Raw genomic sequence first — 22,498 nt, forward strand, 5'->3', positions numbered from 1 at the left:
TTGTTAATTATAATGCCCAACTTTGCTACACAGAACATAACACGTGTATCATAATTGCTTGAATTTGAACACTAAAATGTTCGTTGCACCACTGATCCAAGTGTAACAATCTGTTCTAACTGGAAAACTGTTACACAATAGAGGAGCATTTTTTTCTGTATTTGGAGGCTAAAGAAGGCTCTCCTGATTGTTTTTTATTGCTTGTAGAACCCTACTGCTACAGAAGTATTATTCACTTAGAACTCTGATCCAGGTGAGGGAAACAGTGTGACAGGGGTTGCATTGCCTTGTTCTAGTGAAGTATAATTATTTTGATAGCTCCCAGGTGTTCCTGGTCTGGTGCTGCTTCCTCCTCTTCCTCCTGCTGTTGGAGTATGACAGCCCTCTCTCAGCAGTCCTTCAGTTGCTGAGATACATATATCTCTCATTATATATATGTAAGAAGAAATAACTGTTCAGTTAGTTATTTAGTGGGTTTCCAGAGCTACCCCAAGAAAGACAAGGGGTAGAAGGATTTGGCAACTTTCAGTGTCATGTCTGATCTAAAGATAAAAAGAATTTTATGAGGCAAAAAAGGACTTGTATATACATTTGAGGGCTGTTGTATGCTAACTGAAAATATTTTACAAAATTAATGTTAGAGGAAGATCTTGAAACTTCTTTGAACAGTGCTAGGCAGTGTAATTATAAAGGTCACGTTCAGCTGCTTCTGTAACATTTATGTTCATATTTAACACCTGGAGAAGGATCACATTTACAGAAAGGATAAGGTTATTAAAAAATCAAATTAAAAACAAGTGCTCAAACAGAGCAATCAATGCAGCAATAAACTCATGATCAAATGTAGCAGAAGAAAATCTGTGCCTTATCCATCTCTTTTTGAATAAACCCCAAAAACGGATAATGTGTAGCTGTGAAGTTCTGTCCAATATTCTAATCCTAGATCTTTACCTTCTCCTGGAAGTTGTGAGTTTCCACAGGCAGGGATAATTGTACCTTTTTGTGCTGTGGCAGTCTGTGGTTGGACTAAAGCCAGAATGCCACTGTGACACTGCTGAGTGTCCCCTCCCTCAGTTTTGTCCCTTGGAGCCCTCTACCCCTTTGCCCTCACTCAGGGATTTTGGGGGCATAGCAGGTCTGCTGCAGCCACTGCTCCTCATCACCATCTGTTGGAGCAAATCAAAGCCTGCAGGATTCTTTATTTCCCTCTGAGGTTAAGCTGGTGTGTAATTATATTTGATTATTAATCTAAATTTTATGTTTACAACTTTATGTAAGTCCATAGCATAAGATAGAATTTTTTTTCTTTACTATTTCTGTAATATTAAAATGCAGATTCATTAGCAGGGAACAGCTCTTCAGTATTTGAAATCTGTTGTGCTTGGGAAGTTGTGCCTGCCAGTGATCTGTACACCATGTATTTAGTTTATGCAGTGTGTCACTTTTAAGTCTTTTACTCCATTCCGTGGGCTTGTTACACTTGCTTTGAGTGATATTTAATGGAAATGTCGTTGCAGAACCTGTCCCACTGAATATCAGTCCTCTGTTGCAAGGTCAGTTTCAGCAGTTCTCCAGCTACAGGAGAGAAAGCACTTGATAATATGACTTGTGTTCAGGGCTTGTTGCTGTTACATATCTCAGGCTTCTCATCAGTGCCTGGCATGGTGGACAACTTCCTGAGCTGCCTAAAGCAGACTTTATGGGGCTATATTCTTCTATTTGTAACAAACTCAGTTTGAAACTCACCTAGACAATTGTGCCTCTGAAGGGCAGGGTAAATGATCTTGAACGGGCTTAGGGGAATTGTATTAAATTTTGTTTTCAGGATTTTGGAGTTCTTGCTCCGTTCGAGTTATATTTTTCTTTTTGAGTTCTTAGGTGATTAAATGCTTTTGGTAACTTCTCAGTAATCCTGATAATTTCTGTCACTGTGAATAAATCCAAGGATCATCATCTTATCTCTCACCTAATATTGAATTACACTCATTTGTACAGCAGAGTGAGCCAAGACAGTGGAAGGACACGGACCAAGCTGACTATGGAGGAGCTTAAAGCATTTGTGCACCAGCTGTTCAGCTTGCCATGTGTTATCAGCCAGGCCCGACAAGTAAAGGTAAGACTGCATCTGCTCCTCTGATAATGTTGTGCCTTTTACTTTGTTCTGGTTTTGTGGTAGTATGTTTTTTTAAACAGACAATTTTGCCTGGTGTAAAGGATGAAAAGCTTCTGATGTAAAACATATATGTGCACTTTTTCTTGGTGCCTGGTACAACAGGCGTTGTCAGATGTGGTGGTGCAGCTAAACTAAGATAGAAGATCCCCTTTCCCTGTCATTGTCCAGACAGCCCAGTTCTAAATCTCTCAACCAGCTACTCTTATTCCATCATCATTAATGCTCTTTGCAGAGGTTAAGTTTCTGGCTAAATCCTCTCTTTTATATGCTTTTGTAGAAACCTCTGAAGGTTACACTGGTGTGCTTTTTCAGGGCAGCAGGAAAGCAGTGCCACATTGTCAGTTATTCCATAAATACATCTCAGCCTTGCTTTCCAGTCTACAGCCTTCTTAGTCTGTATGCATGGCCTGCATTTCTTGCCCTTCATATATATCTTTGCACCTCTCTCTGAATGAATCTAGACTAATAAGTAATCCAGATCATACTGATTCCCCTGGCTGCTATTACCATTTATCATTCTGGCACTCTGCATCATAAGCAAGTGTTTTCAGCAGTGCTCTTAATTTGTTTCTCTGTCACTGGTGATGAAATACTTAACAGCATTTTACCTACGAACCAACATGTAGAAAACTCTTTAAGAAACATCCTTAATAAAGGTTTTTTTTTTTTGCCTAGAGAAATGCTTCCCGAGATGTATGTAAATCTCTTATTAACCTGCATGCTCTGCTTGTAGTTTTACATGTGTTGTGTAGTACTAGATAGAGGGCCTAAAATCCTGTACATTACCATAGGTGCAGCTGCTGCTACATAGCCAAACATACAGTTTAAAAATAAGTTAAGTTTTTTTTTTAGAAGGCCTCTTTTCCATAAGTGTTTGTTAGTGTTTATGTGCTTCATTCATGAATTTTATATAAACCTTTCCATGATAGTTCAGTGTTGATAGACGAGACTTTATATTGGAACTTCTTATTGTTTACATAATATTGGCTTTTTTTTTTTCTGAAAACAATTTCCTTCAGAAAACCATAGGGCTCTAGTGTTCAGGTTTGCCAGGCTTGTTGATGCTGTCTTTGTCCTTCAAAGGTGTTCTTTAACCAGTTTGCTGGCATCTAATAAAGAGGAAAGTGCTTTCTCATCCTCATATGATAGGATGGTTTTACTTCACTTCTTTACACACACATTAGTATGTAATTACACACACTATTAGTAAAAATACTTACTAATATTTATTAATGAAATTTTATCATCATCTATTAGGTAGACATATAAGATTGTTCTCAGAAGGGCTTTTTTGTTTTTAATGTATTTAAAACTTGCTTTAATTAAAACATAATTAATAGATGACAGGGCTGCAGGCATACAATTAACTCTTAACAGTTTTAGCTTGTATTTTTGTCTAATACCTTCTCCCAGCTAGTCCATCTTCCCCACCCCTCAGCATTAGGAAGGAATCTGGTTCTAGTTCAAGTACTCTGCCTATGCATGTGCATGCTCTTGAAGCCTCAGCATAATCATTAGTCAATAAATAAATATTATCATTTTACTGATTACAAACTGTAGTCTTTTCATTTCTGACTGAAGTCAGATAATGATCATTTATGCCTAAGCACTCGCTAGCTTTTAGCATGGCATTTGAATGCAATTATCCATCATAATGAATAGCAAAATAATTGTCATGTTGGATGATGAATATTTTCTAACACAAAAGGCATTGTAATTATTAAACTGTAATAATTTACTGTTGCCACTATGAAGCATTCAGAGTATGTTCCCTGAATCAAAATCTTTATAATGTAGATCTTGCTCTTTCTTATGAATGCCTTCCAATTTTCAGACAGTCATGAAAAGCAGCATCAGCCAAAAAAGGCAGTAAAGCTAAGGGTTAGGAAATGCAGGGTTTGCTCCTCGCTGTGCCATCGGCTTGCTGTCAGAAATGCCTGTCTTCTTGCAAGAGACTTGGGCGTGAATCCATTGAGTGTGCTGGTTGAATGTCTTTGAATGAGTCTCCTGCAGAGATTCTTTCCTGTCTGTTTGCTGTCTTTGCAGTGCCAAAACTTGAGGATGAGGACAACTGCGGCAGTGCAGTTGGATTTCTGTGAAATTGTCTCTTTTAATAAGAGAGTTTTGCATTTTCATTTCTTTCTTTAGTGCAATAAAGCCCTGATGCTTATAAGTGGTGGTGCTGCTTTAGGGAATATTACTTTCAAACTTCACCATTGTTATTTTCAGGACCTGTGGTATTCATGTTCTCGTAAATCTCTGGCTTGTTACTTCTCCTCAGCATGGTTTTTTTTCTGCTTTGTGTTGCTGTCATTACTGTAATGCCCCTGACACTAGTGAAATGATGACCTCTTTGCAAAAGTCCCTCTTCTTCCCACTATTTTAAAACTCCCATTGACTGGACAGTGCTGAATATTCTGTTTTGTTGGGAGCTGTTGTCATTTGCAGTTGTACTATTTTAGGTGCAGAGTTTGATGCAACTAATATGCCTAAGGTATGAAACATTAGGCCATCAAATAAGTTTAGATGGTCTGTTACTTAATTTCTGTCAGACTTGATGGCTTGTGGCAGTTAGCTGGCATTGTGTGTAGAAGCTTGGACTGATGATGTGATGATCAAATACAGATTCACAGCTGACTGATCCCTCAGTTGGATTTTCTTTTGGATTCTGTGGGTGTTTTTTCCTAATTGATTTGTACTGTATGTTATTTCAGAATCTGCTTGATGATGTGGAAGAGTTTCATGAGCGTGCTCAAGAAGCTATGATTGATGAGATCCCAGACTCTTCCAAGCTGCAGGAGTTGATAGACATGGGCTCTGGCCTTTATGTTGAACTTCCTGAACTGCCAAGGTTGAAGCAAGAGCTGCAGCAGGCACGGTGGCTGGATGAGGTGAGGTCCACCCTCTTGGATCCCCAGAGAGTCACCTTGGATGTGATGAAGAAGCTGATTGACTCTGGTGTGGGCTTGGCACCACATCATGCTGTAGAAAAAGCCATGGCTGAGCTGCAGGAGCTGCTCACAGTCTCAGAGAGGTGGGAGGAGAAGGCCAAGGTCTGCCTGCAGGCCAGGTGAGTGTTCCTTTACAAACTGTTCTTAGAGGTCACACACTTATGTGTTTCTCTTGCTCTTTTGAGATGTGAGGTGAAAAGTTGGGCCTTTGAAGCTGTAGTTGCCTTTCTTATTTTGTTGGTTTTTTTTTTTTTTAACCTCCCAGCAGTTAGATTGCTCTGGAGCTGGATTTGAGATTGGTGAATTGCAGAAGTGTTGATTCCCTGTCATCTTGCACAATAGCAGGAGGCTGAGGCTGTGTGTGTTGCTGCTGTCTTTGCTATTCATCCCTCTCCACAAAGAACTCTGACTGTGTTACCAGCAAGAGACAGCTTTCTTGGTGTTAAGGGGTTATGATGCTGTGCCCTTCTGAGCTTGATTGTGCCAAGCCCATCAGCCTTCTCACCTCCTGTTACTTGGTAGCCAGTAGCATCCTCCAAACATAGAGCCATGGTATCCTACACTGCAGTGTAGTGGTGAAGTTGCATCACCAGCCTGTCAAATTTATGGTTTAGATGACTGGTATTTTGAGAGAAGGCTGGAATTGGGTTTTTCTTACTCTAGACCACGCCAAAGTATGATGGCTCTGGAGGGCATCGTGAATGAGGCAAAGAACATCCCTGCTTACCTGCCCAATGTGCTGGCACTGAAAGAAGCCCTGCAGCGAGCTAGAGACTGGACAGCCAAAGTGGAGGCCATTCAGGTAGGGCTTACAGCAGAATCTTCTGCTTGCACTCTTTTATTTGGATGTGTCCTTTATTCCTAGCATCTCTCCTCAGAAAAGTGGCCTGAAGAGAAGCCTTGCTATTGCTCTTAAATGTGCTTACCGGAGCTCGTGTACTTGATTTTCTTTTTGTGCGTTTGTTTCCCCACTGGCTATCCAATTTCTGTTTCCTTTCCTTTTATCTATTTCAGAGCAGATAGAAAAGCTAGCAAATTCATTATGATACGGTATTTGGTTTTGGAACTGTTAGCATGCTGTCACTGAAAATATTTAGCTGCAGCAGAGGGTGCTCTCAGGTTTTCAGTTTTGGATCTGCCTGTGGAATTTCTTTTTTAATGGAAATTTGTATTTTTATTTTCTCCCTATAATGTTGCAAGATTTAATGGCAATGGTGGCCAGAATTTTCTGAAAGAGATGAATTAGTTCAGTAACCTCCCCTTCCACATAACTTGGTCCTGAGTTCTGTGATATTTGTGGGTGCTGATCGCTGAACTAGAACTGCTTATCTTATACCAGGTATTGTTGGGAGTTGAAGTGAGAATCCCAATAGATTTCATATCAGCCCCTATACAACTCTTGCTGTTAAACAGACAGAATTTAGATAACTGTCTGAAAATGGAATGTTGTCTTACTCCCTAAGCCAGCTGGCCATATCAAAATGACTGTTAAAATAAAAGCTGTATGAGAGAATTGTTTAAAATAACAGTAGATTGAAACGCTTCCCTCCTTTCCTTTCCTACGGAACTCTGTTTTAGACAGTGACAAAGTAGTGTATGGCTTGAAATTAGGCTGGCAGCTGATATAATGGTAGAATTGTTGGCTTAGAAAAATTTGTTTCACTCCAGAATGGGAGCAACTACGCATACCTGGAGCAGCTGGAGAGCTTGTCTGCCAAAGGCCGCCCCATCCCGGTGCGCCTTGATGCCCTGCCCCAGCTGGAGTCCCAGGTGGCTGCAGCTCGTGCCTGGAGGGAGCGCACGGGAAGGACCTTCCTCAAGAAGAATTCCAGCTACAATCTGCTACAGGTGAGCAGCACGTACTTCCCTGTTGGAAGAACACACTTCTCTGTCAGAAATTGGTCATGATGGCCCTCAGTTGTCTGGAGGGAAGAGCTGGTTCAGTTACACTGGGTTACAGTTCCTTTTCAGAATAGAATATCATTTCAGCTGTTCTTGGGTGAAAAGAATGGAAAAGGCAGAAAGTCTGTTTGGTTACTCCTGTTTTATGTATAGACAACCTCATCTCTTGCTTGTGAAAGAAGGGGGAAAGTAAAGCATTTTTTTTGTCGTTGAAGAAATGTAGGCCTGAAATAGACACAGACCTGTCTCAGATTGATAAATGTTTTCACTTGCCTCACTGTTTAAATGCTAAGAAAATAGATTAAGTATTTAATAAACTGTTTAACTATAAGAAAAAAATTAGTCAGCTACTGCTTATTTCACTTCAGTGAATGTAGTGACTGTCCTTGTTTTAATAAAAATCAATCGTGTTTGAAGATCTATCATATCTGTTTGACAGACTTCCCTTTTGTAAGGAAAACAGTTCCAGTTCAGCTGCATTCTCGGAGGCTGTATTTTTCATTCTCTTATGTTGTTGTTAATTCTCTGAGGTTTGTCTTCACTTTTAGTGAGATGTCCAAATCCAGACAGAATCCCCACTCTCTGACTTTCCCTAGTGCCGTGTGAAGCGCAGTAGTTACATCTTGTGTCTCAAAGGAGGTACTGACTGATGTTTAATGTTTTCCAGTGGGATTTTCCCTGTTGCAACTGCATCACGCTAATTTTTGTTCACTTTGTGATACATTCTAGATACAGCTTTTTCTCTATATTCTTCTGCTTAACTAGTTACTTAATATGTTCTGGTTTAGCATTTTCCTAATGGTAGCAATTTGAGCTTTCCTACATTGAATTTAATTTGCTAGGTTTTATATTTAAGTATGCATTCCAACTAGTCATGATGACTTAAAGCTTTATTCTTGTCCTTAAAAGTGCTTTTCAGCCTCTCATATTGATATTGAAAGGCTTATAGCATACTTTTAGGGGTTTTTCAGGCACCAAATTGCTGATATAAATATGAAATAATTTCTAAGACTTGATTTATAGAGGCCCTGAAGGGAATGTTGTAGTAGGGTTGTCTTAACTGCATGTAGTGTTTTGGTTAGCTTATATGTATGATAGTGTAATCTGAATAAATTCTGTAATTTAATCAGAAACCCTGGTGGCTTTCAGTTTGACCTGCTGTGTCACTGGTTGCTGATTACATTCCAGTTCCATAACTATAAGATACTTCTATCCTTATCTGTTTATTCTCTTTTTCCTATCATTAGTTGACAGGTATCAGAGGGGTTAGATGGCTGAGTAGTTCTTGTTCCCTGGTGACACTGTTGTCATTCCTTGATGAGATGTCCTTGGCTCTGATGGGATGAGTTTCCTTGGTGCTTCCAGGTTCTGAGCCCCCGGACTGATATCGGAGTTTATGGGAGCAGTAAGAATAGGCGGAAGAGGGCGAAGGAGTTGATGGAGAAGGAAAAGGAGAAAGATCTTGACTTGGAATCCCTGAGTGAACTGGAGGATGGGCTGGAGGAGGCCAGGGATGCTGCAGCTGTGGTAAGGAGCAGTGAAAGGTGGTGTCTCCTACTTGTGTGGGCTTAAGTCATCTCTAATCTGTAGAAATTCTAGGGAAGAACTGATAAATGAATTCCACTGAAAGAGATACCTCATAATATGTGTTTGACACAGGAATGTAGTTCAACTTTAATTGCAGTGAAAGTAGAGGGAAGCACAGTTCAGAGTGTAACTGCTGGTATTTAATACCATTGGGTATGTGTACGACTTAAATGCTCTTGGGTTAGTATCTATGGCTTCTCATCTAATATGAACATTTATTGAAATCGTGTGGAAATAATGAGGTGCGGCTCTGCCTTAACCAGGACCAACACATATTTGGTTAGTTCAATTTTGTGATCAGCCTGCAAATGCTTGGTCATGGACACTGGGCTGGAGGGAATGTTTTATTTGGTTCCTCTTTTTTGGAGGATACTCATGCTGCTATCAGAATAATTTGCTGACATCTGGCTGCCCTTTCCCTGGTAACAAAGAAAATATATGCAGGGTCATGAACATGGCTTATACACAATCTGTTTTACTGTAGTATGCTTGGTTATAGTTACCTGAATGGAAACATTAAGGAAGTGCAAGTTGATTCAGGAGATAAGTGGTCACTCAGATGCTTCTGAATCAATGCTCAGCTCCATTGTCTCAGTAAACAGTTGAATGGAACAGATTCTGACTTCTTCTCTGGAGTCAAAACCTGTTATTCTGGTGGCCTTATGACAGATTTAATTATGAACTTCAGAAACTTTGTAGATATTGAGACTGTTATCTAAAGTTTACATAGCATCTCTACCAGAAGGACTCTAGGGAGTAATGAGCAACTGTGGAGGAGGTATCTTAGATAAAGTTTTAATTAGATCATGTAGTTCCTAAAGTTTGGGCTAGGTTTAGATCTCCTAATCTGTTTGGGTTGGCTGTTTTTTTTTTTTCTTTTTCCTGTGTTGTTAATAAAATTAAATCTCTCTTAGCTGTGAAGGTCATGACATGTTTTTGTCCGTGCTGGGCAGGTGGCTGTATTCAAGGAGCGGGAACAGAAGGAAATTGAAGCCATGCATGCTCTCAGGGCAGCCAACTTGGCCAAGATGACCATGGTGGACCGAATCGAAGAAGTCAAGTTCTGTATCTGCCGCAAGACAGCCAGTGGCTTCATGCTGCAGTGCGAGCTGTGCAAGGACTGGTTTCACAGCGGCTGCGTGCCCCTGCCCAAAACAAGCTCTCAGAAGAAGGGCTCCAGCTGGCAGGCCAAAGAAGTGAAGTTCCTGTGTCCCCTGTGCATGCGCTCCCGCCGGCCGCGGCTGGAGACCATCCTGTCCCTGCTGGTGTCCCTGCAGAAGCTGCCCGTGCGGCTGCCCGAGGGAGAGGCCCTGCAGTGCTTGACAGAGCGAGCCATGAGCTGGCAGGACCGAGCACGGCAGGCCCTGGCCACTGACGAGCTCTCCTCTGCTTTGGCCAAGCTCTCAGTGCTCAGCCAGCGAATGGTGGAGCAGGCAGCTCGGGAGAAGACAGAGAAAATCATCAGTGCAGAGCTACAGAAGGCAGCAGCTAACCCTGACCTGCAGGTAGGGATGGGAAGATCTTGCTGTTTCCTCTGCTTGCCTTAATTTAGTGTGTCAAAATGCCTTGTTTTTCTTGGAGAAGTGTGGGGGAGAGGGAAGGGCAGTGAAAAGTTGAGGACTACAGATGGTAAAACTTCTTACTTAGTTCAGTGCTCCGCAGGTTTTGGCAGGCTTCTGTTTTGTACATTGCTGCTCCAGGAACAGGTCTGTTGCTCTGTACTCACTGTCACCAGCAACAAGGTGCTTGTCAGGAACATCAGGTCAGCTGTAACAGCTGGGTACAGGCCTCAAGATGTGTAAAACAGTTGCCACTTCGGTGTCCAAATTCCATTTTCCTCTTTACAGAATCCAGCCTCTCAGTATTTATAACTTCTCATGGCTTGTCATTCAAAGGCGTTTGGTGTTTTGTTAGTAAATTTCAGCAAGGAATGTAGACAAACGCTGATAATTCCATAGCTGACCTCTTCATCTTGTGAGTAGCAAGATGTGCTTTGTAGCACTGAAGAAGAGTATCTAGATCTTTCCAGTCACTATTATTAAAAAACAGGTTATCAGAATCTAACAAAACCTTTTACTTGGATGTTTCCCTGTCTTTTTTCACATCTTGCTGTAACTGGTCTCTTTTGTGATGTCCAGGCAGTTATCCTCAGGCCAAAAGAGACACTGTTTTCATGGTTAATAACTCTTTAGGTTTTCCAGATTTTTCCTGGAAATTATATTGTTTTATTTCCGTATTCCATTTTTTAGGGACACTTGACAAGTTTTCAGCAGTCAGCCTTTAACAGAGCGATAGGGAGTGTGTCCTCATCCCCACGGCAGACTTTGGATTATGACGATGAAGAGACAGACTCTGATGAAGACATCAGGGAGACATATGGCTATGACATAAAGGTAAGTAATCCAGAGTGGTTTGTTTGCATGGAATAAATACAGAACATCTGTCTTTCATTAATCCATTTTTTTCAGAATATTTCTTGTATCTTAAGCTATGTATGTTCTGCCCTAGTGCCTGTGGCAGAAGAGGTACTTCGTGATTTTTATCTGAATGTCCCCATTCTATGAACTGTTCTGAAGTTTTGTAATGTTTTTATGGAAAATTTCCAAAGTCTTTTCCACTTTTTTTAATTTCAAAAGGTGCCTTTTAATGCTGAGGAAAAAGATGCACTTACAAAGGGATTTGTATTTATAACACCCTGGAGGATGAACATTGTCTTTATGCCCCATTCAGAGATACCATGAGTCATAAATACAAGTATCTATATGAAGAGCTCTTGGAAAGTTTTTGCTACAGCAAAAAGATTAGCCTTCAAAAACTGCATGCTGTGTAAGATGCAGGGCTTTGTTCATGTTTTTGTACCTTTCTCTTCATTCAGCCCTTGTATAAAGGAAGTACATGTGTTCCATTTTGGAGTGTGGAATTTTTTGAGACAGGATGTCTGGATCATCTTGTAAAATTAGTGTCTGGATTCAGTACATAAATTGTAACTGCAGTTAAATTTCTGAAGTATTTTATCTAGAGAAGAACTTCCATGAGAAAAGGCAGTTGTGGAGAAAACCATGTGTTTTCAAGGTATTGAAATGTCCTTTTGAAATATGTAGAGACAAAGCCAATGCCCCAGTTTCTTCTTGAGCAGTGTTTTCCTTTTAGTGATAGTGTCATCTCTGCCTTTAAAGATGCTATCTTAAGAGACATGTAAATTCTTCTAATGCAGATATTCTGGTTTATAGAGGGGCAGCACATTCTCCAGGTATGATGTGCTGTAATATCCTATTTTTAAATGTTTTGTTTCTCAGCAGCCTGATGCAAATACACAGATTTGTCTTACAGTCCCCTGTGAAATGCTCACAAGAATACATTGCTGTTGGGTGCTACAGCTTTTAATTAATTTAGTTTTATATATAAAAGTAATTCCCAAAACTGTTCTTTGCATCAGGGGTCTTAATAAGGCATTTCTGAAGGATGTGGCATTTTCTGAGGCTGTGATAAAACATGTGTCAAGAAAGATGGCATATGCTTGCCAGGATCTCAGAGTTTTGCAGGAGCATAATTTAATTTGTTTAATGATTCTACTGTCATAATTTTAAAATCTCATCCTTAACCCTTTTGATTTGGATGTTCATCATAAAACATCTGTTTAACAAAGCTGATAGAGACCAGAAATGTGTTCTGATAGGTCAACTAATATGATTGGAATAGAAGACAAATTTTCAGGCAACCAATCTAATTCTTCACGTATAAACTAGGAAACACAAGATTTTAAAAAAACCCCAACCCAAAGTTCCTCAGAACTTAATTATTTCTATAGTGTTGATTTTTAAGGGTCTTTTTTTTTTCAGTTTTTGATACATAGACATGTTACAGTGTGTTTAAAGAAAGATACAGATCATTATGCATTGTGTATGAATTTGCTCTTGTTGTGGACCCTGTAGAAATAATCCTGAATTCCTGAGGGTCTGGAAGACTGTATTTTGAAAACCACAGTCTCTGGCTTCTCAAATGAACAGTTGTTACATAAGTAGATATGAAAATATGATCTGTTTGATTATATTATATGCCTCTTAATTAAAACATGGTTCTTGCCAGTAAATCTTCATTAGGAGTGCAGTAGCTAGATTTTTTGTAAGGTTTGTTCCAAACAGACACATTCACTGGTCAAATCACCTGTAATTTGTTTTCATTTTTTGTCTTGTATTTTTTCTCATTTCTTTGCACTGGTATCGCCTGTGGCCGCTAATGATGATTTTTTAAAAATCAATTTACATGTTAGCCCTGAACTTCCTTTAATGTAGTACAATAAGATACCCATAACAAGATATTGTTCAAGACATAAACTCTTTACTGTGTAGGGAGAAATGAAATACCTTCCTCTTTCTGAGTGTATTTATTTTACCTTTTCATCTGGGCAATTTAAATTTGAACTTCCCGCTTGTAGTTCTGTACAGAAATCATTACTTTGTATATCACTTTCTTTTAAATGTACAACTGAAGGCCACAGAGAGAGAGATTACCATTCTTAAACTCCTCTTTTATGTCATGAAATGACAGTGTCTTGCCCAATACCTTGAGCTGTTCAGTGTCTTATTCAACACACTGAGCTAAGCAGAGGCCAGTGCCATCATTACTCTGTTCATGGAAATAAAACATCCCTCTTTCAGTGTTTGGTCCTAATTTAAACTGATTTAACACTGCCACAAAAGTACCAGGGCAGCATTTGATTGCCATTATGTTGATATTTCTCACTGTGCTGGAATGCCCTTTTTTTCCCATACCTCTAAAATCTTAAATCATCTTTCTGTAGTCACTGCAATTTAGTCATCATGCCCCCACTTTATGGAAGATAAAGTCTTCATGAGCTTGCAGTCAGACTTTTCAAGCAAAATAATAAATTAAGTAGGCTAGGAGAAAGCCTCTTCTCATCATGTTGGCTTCTGAAGACCATACTTACAGTGCTGAGTGAGGAAACTTGTCAAGTGTTTTTCATGCACTAGCTGTAAATAAACTGACCTATCTCTGGAGTTCCTATATTCATCTACCATTTAAATAGGGATATAATTTTTACCTTTGATCTTGGTATCTCTGATGGAGTGCTTCAGAGAAGGGCTTTAGGAGCAGCGGACTGCTCAGTCTTAGTAAAGTTTACTTTGAAGTAGGTATTTTCTGGATTCAGATGTTGCATGTTTTCTGTGGGTCTTTTTCAGGACAATGCCAGTGTGAAATCTTCCAGTAGCTTGGAGCCTAATTTGTTTTGTGATGAGGAAATCCCCATTAAATCAGAGGAGGTGGTGACACACATGTGGACTGCTCCCTCGTTCTGTGCTGAACATGCCTATTCCTCTGCTTCCAAAAGCTGCTCTCAAGGTATTTGCTTTTGTATCCATTGAGATAAAATTAAGTAGATAACTGGGATGAGCAGTCGGTGAGGAGTGGAACTGCTCTGTTATCCATACTAGGTGTAAAAGGATATGTTGTCTGGAGGAACGTACAGCAGAGTTACATTGTAATTAGTTTCCTGATATTTGATATATATACCTGTGCCAATATCTTCTGGTTGCTACTGTTTCTCACCTTAAAATGTTGTAAAAAATATGTAATTTCTTTTGGTTTTGAGCTCTTCCTTTTATCTTTATGTGGCTTTGCCTGCAGAGGTTTAGATTGGATATTAGGAAAAATGTCTTCACTGAAAGGATGCTCGGGCTGCCTGGGGAAGTGGTGGAATCATGTCCCTGGAAGTGTTCAAAAGACATGTGGATGTGGCACTTGGGGACATGGTTTAGTGGTGAGCTTGGCACAGACTCAATAATCTTAGAGGTCTTTTCCAGCTTTAAGGATTCTGTGTCTTGGCTCCTGTCTGAAAGGTTCTAGCACTCCAAGGAAGCAGCCTCGGAAGAGCCCGCTGGTACCTCGCAGTTTGGAGCCCCCTGTGTTGGAGCTGTCACCTGGAGCAAAAGCTCAGCTGGAAGATCTGATGATGGTAGGAGATCTACTGGAGGTATCTCTGGATGAAACTCAGCACATCTGGCGGATTTTACAGGCCACTCATCCGCCCTCTGAGGACAGGTTTCTTCATGTCATGGAGGTAGGGAACTCGAAGAAATACTCTGGTGTAGAACAGAAATCCCACCACATTCTGTTGGTTCATTTATATAAATATGATCTTGAATAGTTGAGTGCTCAGTTGTTTGTCATGTTTATATTTCACCTGGACGGAGTAGTAGATTACAGAAAGCAACAGAATAAGTGATCCAGAAATTCAGTTCTTGATCACTCATGCCATAGCACTGTCCTCCATAGTTAACCATATTTAGAACAGTTTTCTCAAGTAGTTCCATATGCAAACGTTATTTTAGAAGATAACAGATTAAGGAAGGAAACACTCCTCTTGATTATGCCTGGAAATGGAACTAATTTCAAAAGAATTACAAGAAACATCTAGGAAGATGAAACATTTAGCTTATATAACATGATACTTGTATGTTACTGAACTTTGTTACTGGGGAAGACATGTTTTGATAATGCAGACAATAAGATTCATATTCATCCTCAGAATAACATAGACATAGCCATTTTTTAATTGATGTACTGTGAAGATGTCCTGATTACTTTGTTCAGCTGCCAGTGGATCAGGCAGGTTTATCTGCCGATTCTGAGGTCTAGTCAAAATCACTTTGCTACATTGATGCAGAGGTCAAGGAATATGTGCTAGAAGAGAAGCCACTTTTGAAGCTTCAACTCAGGCTGCTGGGTTGAAGAGCCAGAGTGGAACCAATTTTTTACCATCTGTCAGCTGCAGTTAGGGGTCACTTTGACCATATGGATTATATGATGGCTTGTTGGGTTACTGAGCTGTACAGGAAGAACATAAGATGATGGTTCTTTCTTGGCTTTTTGGTGGTGTACAGTAATACAAGATGGAAGGTTGCATGCTGTTAACAGTGAGGCTTAGGTGAACATATTAATTGGTGTCTCATTTCCTGCATCCCGTGAGTTAAAGTGTTGCCAAACTGCATCATTCCGAAGTGTAGAGTATAAAACTGCCCCTGCCTCCCAAGTACTGCTGCTTTACCACCTTTCATTCAGCCTGAGTACTACATGGACTTAATGTTCTTTCAATGTAATGGTTTTGGCAGGGAGTTGATTGAAGAGCATTTTGAATGCCAGCAAATAGCAATTTATAAATAATATGCCAGACTGCTATATTAATAGTTAAGCACAGCTTTTTTCCAGGGGAGTGGGGTGAGGAGTGTAGAGTGTGTGTGAGTTACAACATTTTCTGGTTAACCTTTATGAATACTTGCTTGACCAGAGCTGCTCATTTTGAATTGAATGTATTCTGTCTGTTTACATACAAAATAAGTAGACTTCTGTGAAATAATCTGGAGAGGATTTGGTTTTGGGTGGAGTGGCTATAATAAGTAATGTACAGTAAACAGTCTCTTTACTGGTTTATAGTATGTTCTTAATCTATTAATAATTAAGGTTAAAGTATATAGCTGCATTGACTGAAATCAAGTCAGTCCTGTTTGTGCAAAGGACTACACAAGTGAATCTTTCAGGTATAAATGGGACTTGTCACCATGAATGCTACCTGCAGGGACAGAGCTGGCCAGTTTTAAGCCCCACTTGTGATCTGAATCTGTTATTTAAGAGCTCTTGATGACACCAGGATATTTACAACGTCTGCCAGTTTGGAAGCCATTCAAATAATGGATGTTGCTTTCTCTTCTTGCTTGAGTTGATGATATATTTTAAGAATTCACCAGTTACTCTTTCCTAATCTCCAAAACAGCAGTTGCTTTCTCTCGAAAATAATTACAGGCAAGACTGACCTGGGATGAAAAATAAGCAAGAGCACCTGACAAATGATTAATCTTCTCAACTTCTATTAAAAAACAATGTGAGAAGGGAGTTGTAATTATTGCTTACTTTGCCTTCTTACCCTTGCTGATAGTTTATGTTTTCCACTGAGTATTTTTGGCTGATTGTACTTTGACACAGTTGATAACACTTAACGAATTTTTTATAGTATGATGAGAATGAAGTTAAGTGCTTTATTTGTTTAGAATATGTAACAGTATGTTGTTGACTAGATTTCTTCATGCCATATCAGGGTAAAGGTAGAGGTAAGTACGTTTGTCAGACCTTGGGTTTGCAGGAAATTTGAGTAATATATGTATCTTTTTCTATGAAGGATGACAGCATGGATGAAAAACCACTGAAAATGAGAGGGAGGGACTCTTCTGAGAGGAAGCGGAAACGAAAACTGGAGAGAGCAGAGCAGTTCTTTGGAGATATGAAGCAAAAATCTAAAGAGCTGAAAAAACTGGAAAAACCCAAGAAGAAGAAGCTAAAACTCACTATGGATAAGACAAAGGAGCTGAACAAGCTGGCAAAGAAACTGGCTAAGGAAGAGGAGCGGAAGAAGAAGCGAGAGAAGGCAGTTGTGGCAAAGGTAGAACTGGCAAAGGATAGCACAGAGAAAAAAAGAGAGAAGAAGGTTCTGGATATTCCTTCCAAGTACGACTGGTCAGGAGCAGAAGAGTCGGATGATGAGAATGCTGTGTGTGCTGCTCAGAACTGCCAAAGGCCCTGCAAGGACAAAGTGAGTTGCCCCTTATTTCTGTCACAGGCAATTCTGTGCTAAGTCAGAATCCCTGTGCCAGGTAATATTTAAGTTGAGCAGCATGAGGAACCAAAGTGGTGTAGTTAGAAATGAGAGACGACTGAGTAGGACTTGGGTAGGTACGTGGATTTAGCAGATTAAACTGTAGGACTTCCTTATTCTCTTAGGTACTTCAAAAGAGAAGATGGAAAAGTAGAATCTGGGAAAAGGTACTCTGGTTTGGTTGGGAAGTTTAACTTCTTTGAGCTGTGTAATTTTCTGTTCACTGTGTGCAACATGCATTGGCTGATTCAAAGGATTAATTCTTTGATTCAGAAAGAAATGTTCCTAAGCTTTACTTTTTTCCTGAGCAGGAGTGGGATGTGTTATGTTCCTAAATGAAATAGATTTTCTGTATTTCTTGCATACACTCTGTGAACAGTGATGTTGCAGGCTGAGTGATCCACAAACTTCAGTGGTTCATTTTGCTTGTTGGAGATAAATAATCAATTATTTTAGACCTGATTGGATTTTTACAAAAGAAACTTGATCTGCCTCTCTCTGTGGTACTGCCTGTCATGATTGTCAGCTTTTAACACAGACTGATGATCAAAAATGTTATCAAAATGTTTTTTCTGTACTTTCAACAGGTGAATGCCACACTTGTCAAAAAATGGCAGGTACAGGAATGTAATGACTGAAGCTGCAGCTGTTGATGTCCATTACTAATCACTTTGGAAAATTTGTTCAGGAGTAATTGGCTACAAACAAAAGTAAAATCTGTATGATGATAATGCTTCTTCATTTTAAATAGGTTGCCACTACTGTTGTTTTTCTGGTACAGTTTTACATTCCCCTGTAAGTGGAAAACAACTACACAAGTAACAATTTTTATAGGTGTACCAGTGGATGCCATTAAAATGGAGAATCTATGTTTCTTACCCTGCAAATCTGATTTTCTGCCCACTCACTCCAATTAACATGTACTTTTATTCAAAGAATTACAGAAATCAAGTAATTCATCTTTTTTTCCTTCCTACTTTCTAACTCATTTTTTGTCTTTTCCGAATTGTTCTACAGCAGGTTCAACTCAAAGCTTGTATTGTAGCTTAAATGTTCTGACACTTAGGACTTATGTTTACAAAAGCTGCTGTCTGATAATGCAGTCTAAGAGGGTGTGTTTGGAGACTCTCACCTGTGCTGAAGTAACTATCCCTGAACATTTAAAATGTGTTTTAGCACATCTCCTTTCATCTTAGCAGAGCTGAATCATCTTCCTCAGGAGTAGTAGTGTGTTCTTGTATTGTTGCAGTGTAAGGATGCAAGAGGGGCAAGGTTTGTTGGAAGTAGCTTGTTCAAACAAGCTCTGTAGGGGCATGAATTTTTGCCCCAGAGCTTTTATATTCCTGGTAGCTCCGTTAGGTTTAACAGGAGGTATTTTCTTCATAGAAACTGTGCCTGTCTGTCCTTCCTTGTAACAGGCTGTGTGTTGCTGATGTGTTCTCTTGCAGGTGGACTGGGTACAGTGTGACGGGGGCTGTGATGAGTGGTTCCATCAGGTGTGTGTTGGGGTCTCCCCAGAGATGGCTGAGAATGAGGATTACATCTGTATAAACTGTGCAAAGAAACCCCTGCAGGGACCCAGCAGCCCTGCCCACGCCTCACCTCCTCCCTTCTTGCTGAGCTACAAACTACCAATGGAAGATCTCAAGGAGACGAGTTAGCAACTGCTCAATGCCCAGAACTTGTTGGGAAATGGACCACTGGAACCCTTCAGAACGAGAGGGTTTTGAAGCTGATGTAGCTCCTGAGCTTCTCTTCCAAGGATGTACAGCCGTGCAGCAGAGTTGGTCCGTTCATTCTAGCTGGCTTCCTTCCTGCAGCGGGAACGTCAAGGCACAGAGGCACCGACTCACCTATGCAGACACTGCCTGATGAGGAGCTCCAGCCAGTGTTTTCTGACTTGAGTGTTTCCATCTTTGGGTGTGGCTGTTGCTCTCAAGGACTGAGCAACCTCGAGGCCGTTAGACACTTCAGGGTGTTACATGTTGGCAGTGGAGCTGGCCTGGAGCTGGTGGGCATAGGCTGGAGCTCTTAGACCTACCTGGTTACCCTAAGGAGGTGGCTTTGGAAGTTATCTTTTGCCTCTCCATGCCAACCCAGTGTGTAGAGCAATGTCTTGGGAGAATGAAATTGCCTCCATAACCAGGCAGCTAACACTACACTATAAGGGTGGGAGCAAGTGGATGAATTTCTTTTAATTTCTCTTTTGTAGCTAAAGGGCAGAGGAGCTCACAATCGCAAAAATCGGCAAAAGTTCTGTTTACCAAAAAAAAAAAACCCAACTCTACTCCACTAGGCAAATTTTTTTCCTCAGTGGGAAACAACTGATCTTCCCGTCCTGAGGAGGGCCAGACATCATTGATAATGTCTAGCTAGACCAGAGCTTGGGAAGAGCAGAGTGCTTCCCTTTCCACAGGGATGCTCTCTCCTGTTCCAGGCTTTGCTTAGAGTTCTGCACTCCTGCACGTTAAAGTTGTGTGGCGCAGGATGGAGCTGGCAAGGAGGTACAGCACCCAGGGCACAGCTTCTGAGATCTGTACCCAGGGATGGGAAGGAAAGAAGACAGCCCACTTACCTCAGAGGTTACACTGACACGTGCTTCTGTGAAAAGTTTCACTCACAACTTTCCAGTATCACCAGGCTACAGGCGTGGCCTCCTGTGATACCAGCAAGCAGTCTGCAGATACTGATCACAGTGCAAACCCCTCCCTGCTGGCTTTGCTGGATGTGTACCAGTGTACAATCAGCAACAGTTCTTGTTTGAAGCTGCCCCTGGCTTTGCCGGAGGACCAGAGGGCTTGGGGTCATCCTGGGTGACAGTTGTTTTAGTAAATCCATTTTTAAAGAAGGACTTGTTTTTACTTTTTTCTAAATGTCTCAGACTACTGACTTGTTCTATAAATAGATTATTTTTCTTTGATTTTTTTATACTTACCACTGTTAACCAGCAGCACAGACAGAGGTTCACAAAGCAAAAACCTGCCCGTGGGCTTGGGTTTTTTTACTCCATTCCTTCCTTGTAGTACAAGGAATTAGCAGTTACCTTCCCCATTCTAGATTGACCAGCTGCCTGTGTTTAAATAGGTAAATACATTTCATGTGCTACCTTTGTATTTGGGTTTGTTCCTGTTAGTGGGGCATCTGGGCCTTAATGACTCCAGTGGATGCTGGCCTTGTGTATGTGAATGTCTGAAGTCAGCCTCTGGGCTGTCTTGTCCCCCTTTCCACTCGCTCCCTATTGTTTCCATTCTTCTGCAGTTCTAGGAGTGTTGTAAGTAGTGTCCAGTCTTACTAGGAGCTGGATTGGGATTTAAAGAAATATTGACAAAAACAAAGGTGTGCTGTATTGACTGTTCTGTGTCCCTTCTCTTGTTCTCTGATATTTGGAAGTTTATTTATTTGGCAGAATTATCCATCCAAAAAAAAACCCAACTCAGCTCAGGTAGACAGAACTTTATTGTTTTCTCCTATGTGTGCCTGCTACCTGGGAAGAGGGAAGTGTGCAAAAGGAAAAGAAATAAGATGGAGCACAGAAGATCCAGAGTCTTGGGAGCTTTGAGTGCAAATTGGACACAGACTTCTAATTCCTGCTCCTTAAAGACTTAATGTGATGTTAAAAGCAAAAGCAAGCTGTGGTTAAGCATGTGGCTGAATGGGCACCCTAGCAAATTTAAGAGTATTATTTGTTTACTTATTTATGAAGGAGTCTATGCTTTAGATAGACATACCCTCTTTTTGCCTCCAATTACTTTTTTTTTTTTTTCTTCTCAATGTACACTTAGTTTTGGTAAACTGATTTAAACAGTTGTTACTTTTCCTTCAAGCTTTAACTGATGGTACTACGTAAATGTTTCCCGATATGGAGTGGATAAACTATCTGTCACAGATGTTTAATCGGTCCAGAAGTAGACTAGTACAAGATTTCTTAAAGAATCCCAGTGTTTTGTATTCTTTCTTGACTCCTAGAATTTGTGACACAACAGGGGAAATATGGTTAGCATCTCCTGTTAGCCACCGAGCATATCCTCGTAACCATTCCTGCATTCTCTGTTGCGATGAAGTCGTTGTATGTAATTACCATCAACTGGAAAAGAGGTCTCTGAGTAAACCTGCATTGCATGTTCCTGTTTCTCTGTGTAGAAGGTGTGGTGCAGAGTGTTGACAAGCACTAGTTACAGCAAGATGGAAACAAAACAGCTCTACAATGCAACTGTGGTCATTCTGCTTGTAACAAGCAGAGGAAAGAGCAAACAACAGAAAGAAATGTGCAAATCATATGCAAAAGTCACGTTTTTAGTAGCTGTTTTTCATGTAGCCACATGGAGAGCCTCTATTCCACTATTGGAAGGAGGTTGCCACACTTTTTTTTGGTCACAGATGTCTTGTCTGCTTTTGGATAAGGTGTTCATAAACTGAAGACCATTATTAGCTTTACATCTAATTGTTTTAAGCTTGTTTTTTAAGAGCGTAATTCCTATCAAAGGATTGCTGATAGTATGAACTTATGAATAAATGTTAACTTTTGGAAAAACCTGTAGTTTAGTGGTTGAAAAACCCAAAGCTACAGCTGTGGTGTTGTCTTCAGATCCTAGGGGTTTGAATTTTTATAAAAGCATATGCAGAGAAAGCCAAGATAAAAATGTTCTTACAGGTCTGCTACAGCTGTGGGAAAATGAAAAAACTCTCTCATGCTTTGGGGACAAAATCTCAGTACACAAAAAATACTAGCTCGTGTATCTAGAAAGGTGCATGTCTTAATGCTGTAGTCTACAAAGGCTACTTGCCACTGCTGCTGTTACTTCTTTTCATGTGTCTGACACAAAAGGTCAAAGAAATTACCTGAGCTGTTGTGAGGAGCTGAAAATGGCCAGAGCTTGAGTAGTATAGCTTGTACAAACGATGTGTTTTCAGGTTTTTCTTGTAAAAAACAGGGCCTGGAATTTGGCAGCTTTGCTACCAGAGAGATAAATGTCACTGCTGACCTTCAGTACCATTGCCTTTAGGATTTATGCTTTTGACAGATCTGTAGCTGAATGCTTGTGCAGCCTGGACCATTGGTAATGAAGACTTAAGAGTCTTCAGCAGCCTAATTGTTGATACTATGGGAGTTATCTGAAGGGATTGGAACACAGCCACACAGCATAAAGGTGACAGGCTGAATGGGCATGATGCACAGAGGGTTCATCACAGTCTGTCAAGAAAGTGATCTCACTATTTTTC

General features: G+C 40.3%; 1 protein-coding gene across 4 annotated transcripts in view; it reads left to right on the plus strand.

The window, feature by feature from the left end:
- KDM5A (lysine demethylase 5A) overlaps positions 1-21,809 on the plus strand; it is a 51,066-nt gene extending 29,257 nt beyond the window's left edge. For 3 of the 4 annotated variants that reach the window (XM_053977205.1, XM_053977207.1, XM_053977208.1), the window contains 11 exons: positions 1,996-2,113; positions 4,888-5,243; positions 5,788-5,926; positions 6,793-6,972; positions 8,392-8,553; positions 9,567-10,118; positions 10,863-11,006; positions 13,815-13,974; positions 14,472-14,692; positions 16,805-17,215; positions 18,727-21,809. In XM_053977205.1, the coding sequence (XP_053833180.1) occupies positions 1,996-2,113; positions 4,888-5,243; positions 5,788-5,926; positions 6,793-6,972; positions 8,392-8,553; positions 9,567-10,118; positions 10,863-11,006; positions 13,815-13,974; positions 14,472-14,692; positions 16,805-17,215; positions 18,727-18,939 (2,656 nt within the window). In that variant the 3' untranslated portion in view covers positions 18,940-21,809. The remainder of the gene's footprint in view (positions 1-1,995; positions 2,114-4,887; positions 5,244-5,787; positions 5,927-6,792; positions 6,973-8,391; positions 8,554-9,566; positions 10,119-10,862; positions 11,007-13,814; positions 13,975-14,471; positions 14,693-16,804; positions 17,216-18,726) is intronic. The other variant, XM_053977206.1, reaches the window with a different exon arrangement.
- The last annotated feature ends 689 nt before the right edge of the window (positions 21,810-22,498 follow it).

Source organism: Vidua macroura, chromosome 5 (assembly GCF_024509145.1).
Source record: "Vidua macroura isolate BioBank_ID:100142 chromosome 5, ASM2450914v1, whole genome shotgun sequence".
NCBI lineage: Eukaryota > Metazoa > Chordata > Aves > Passeriformes > Viduidae > Vidua > Vidua macroura.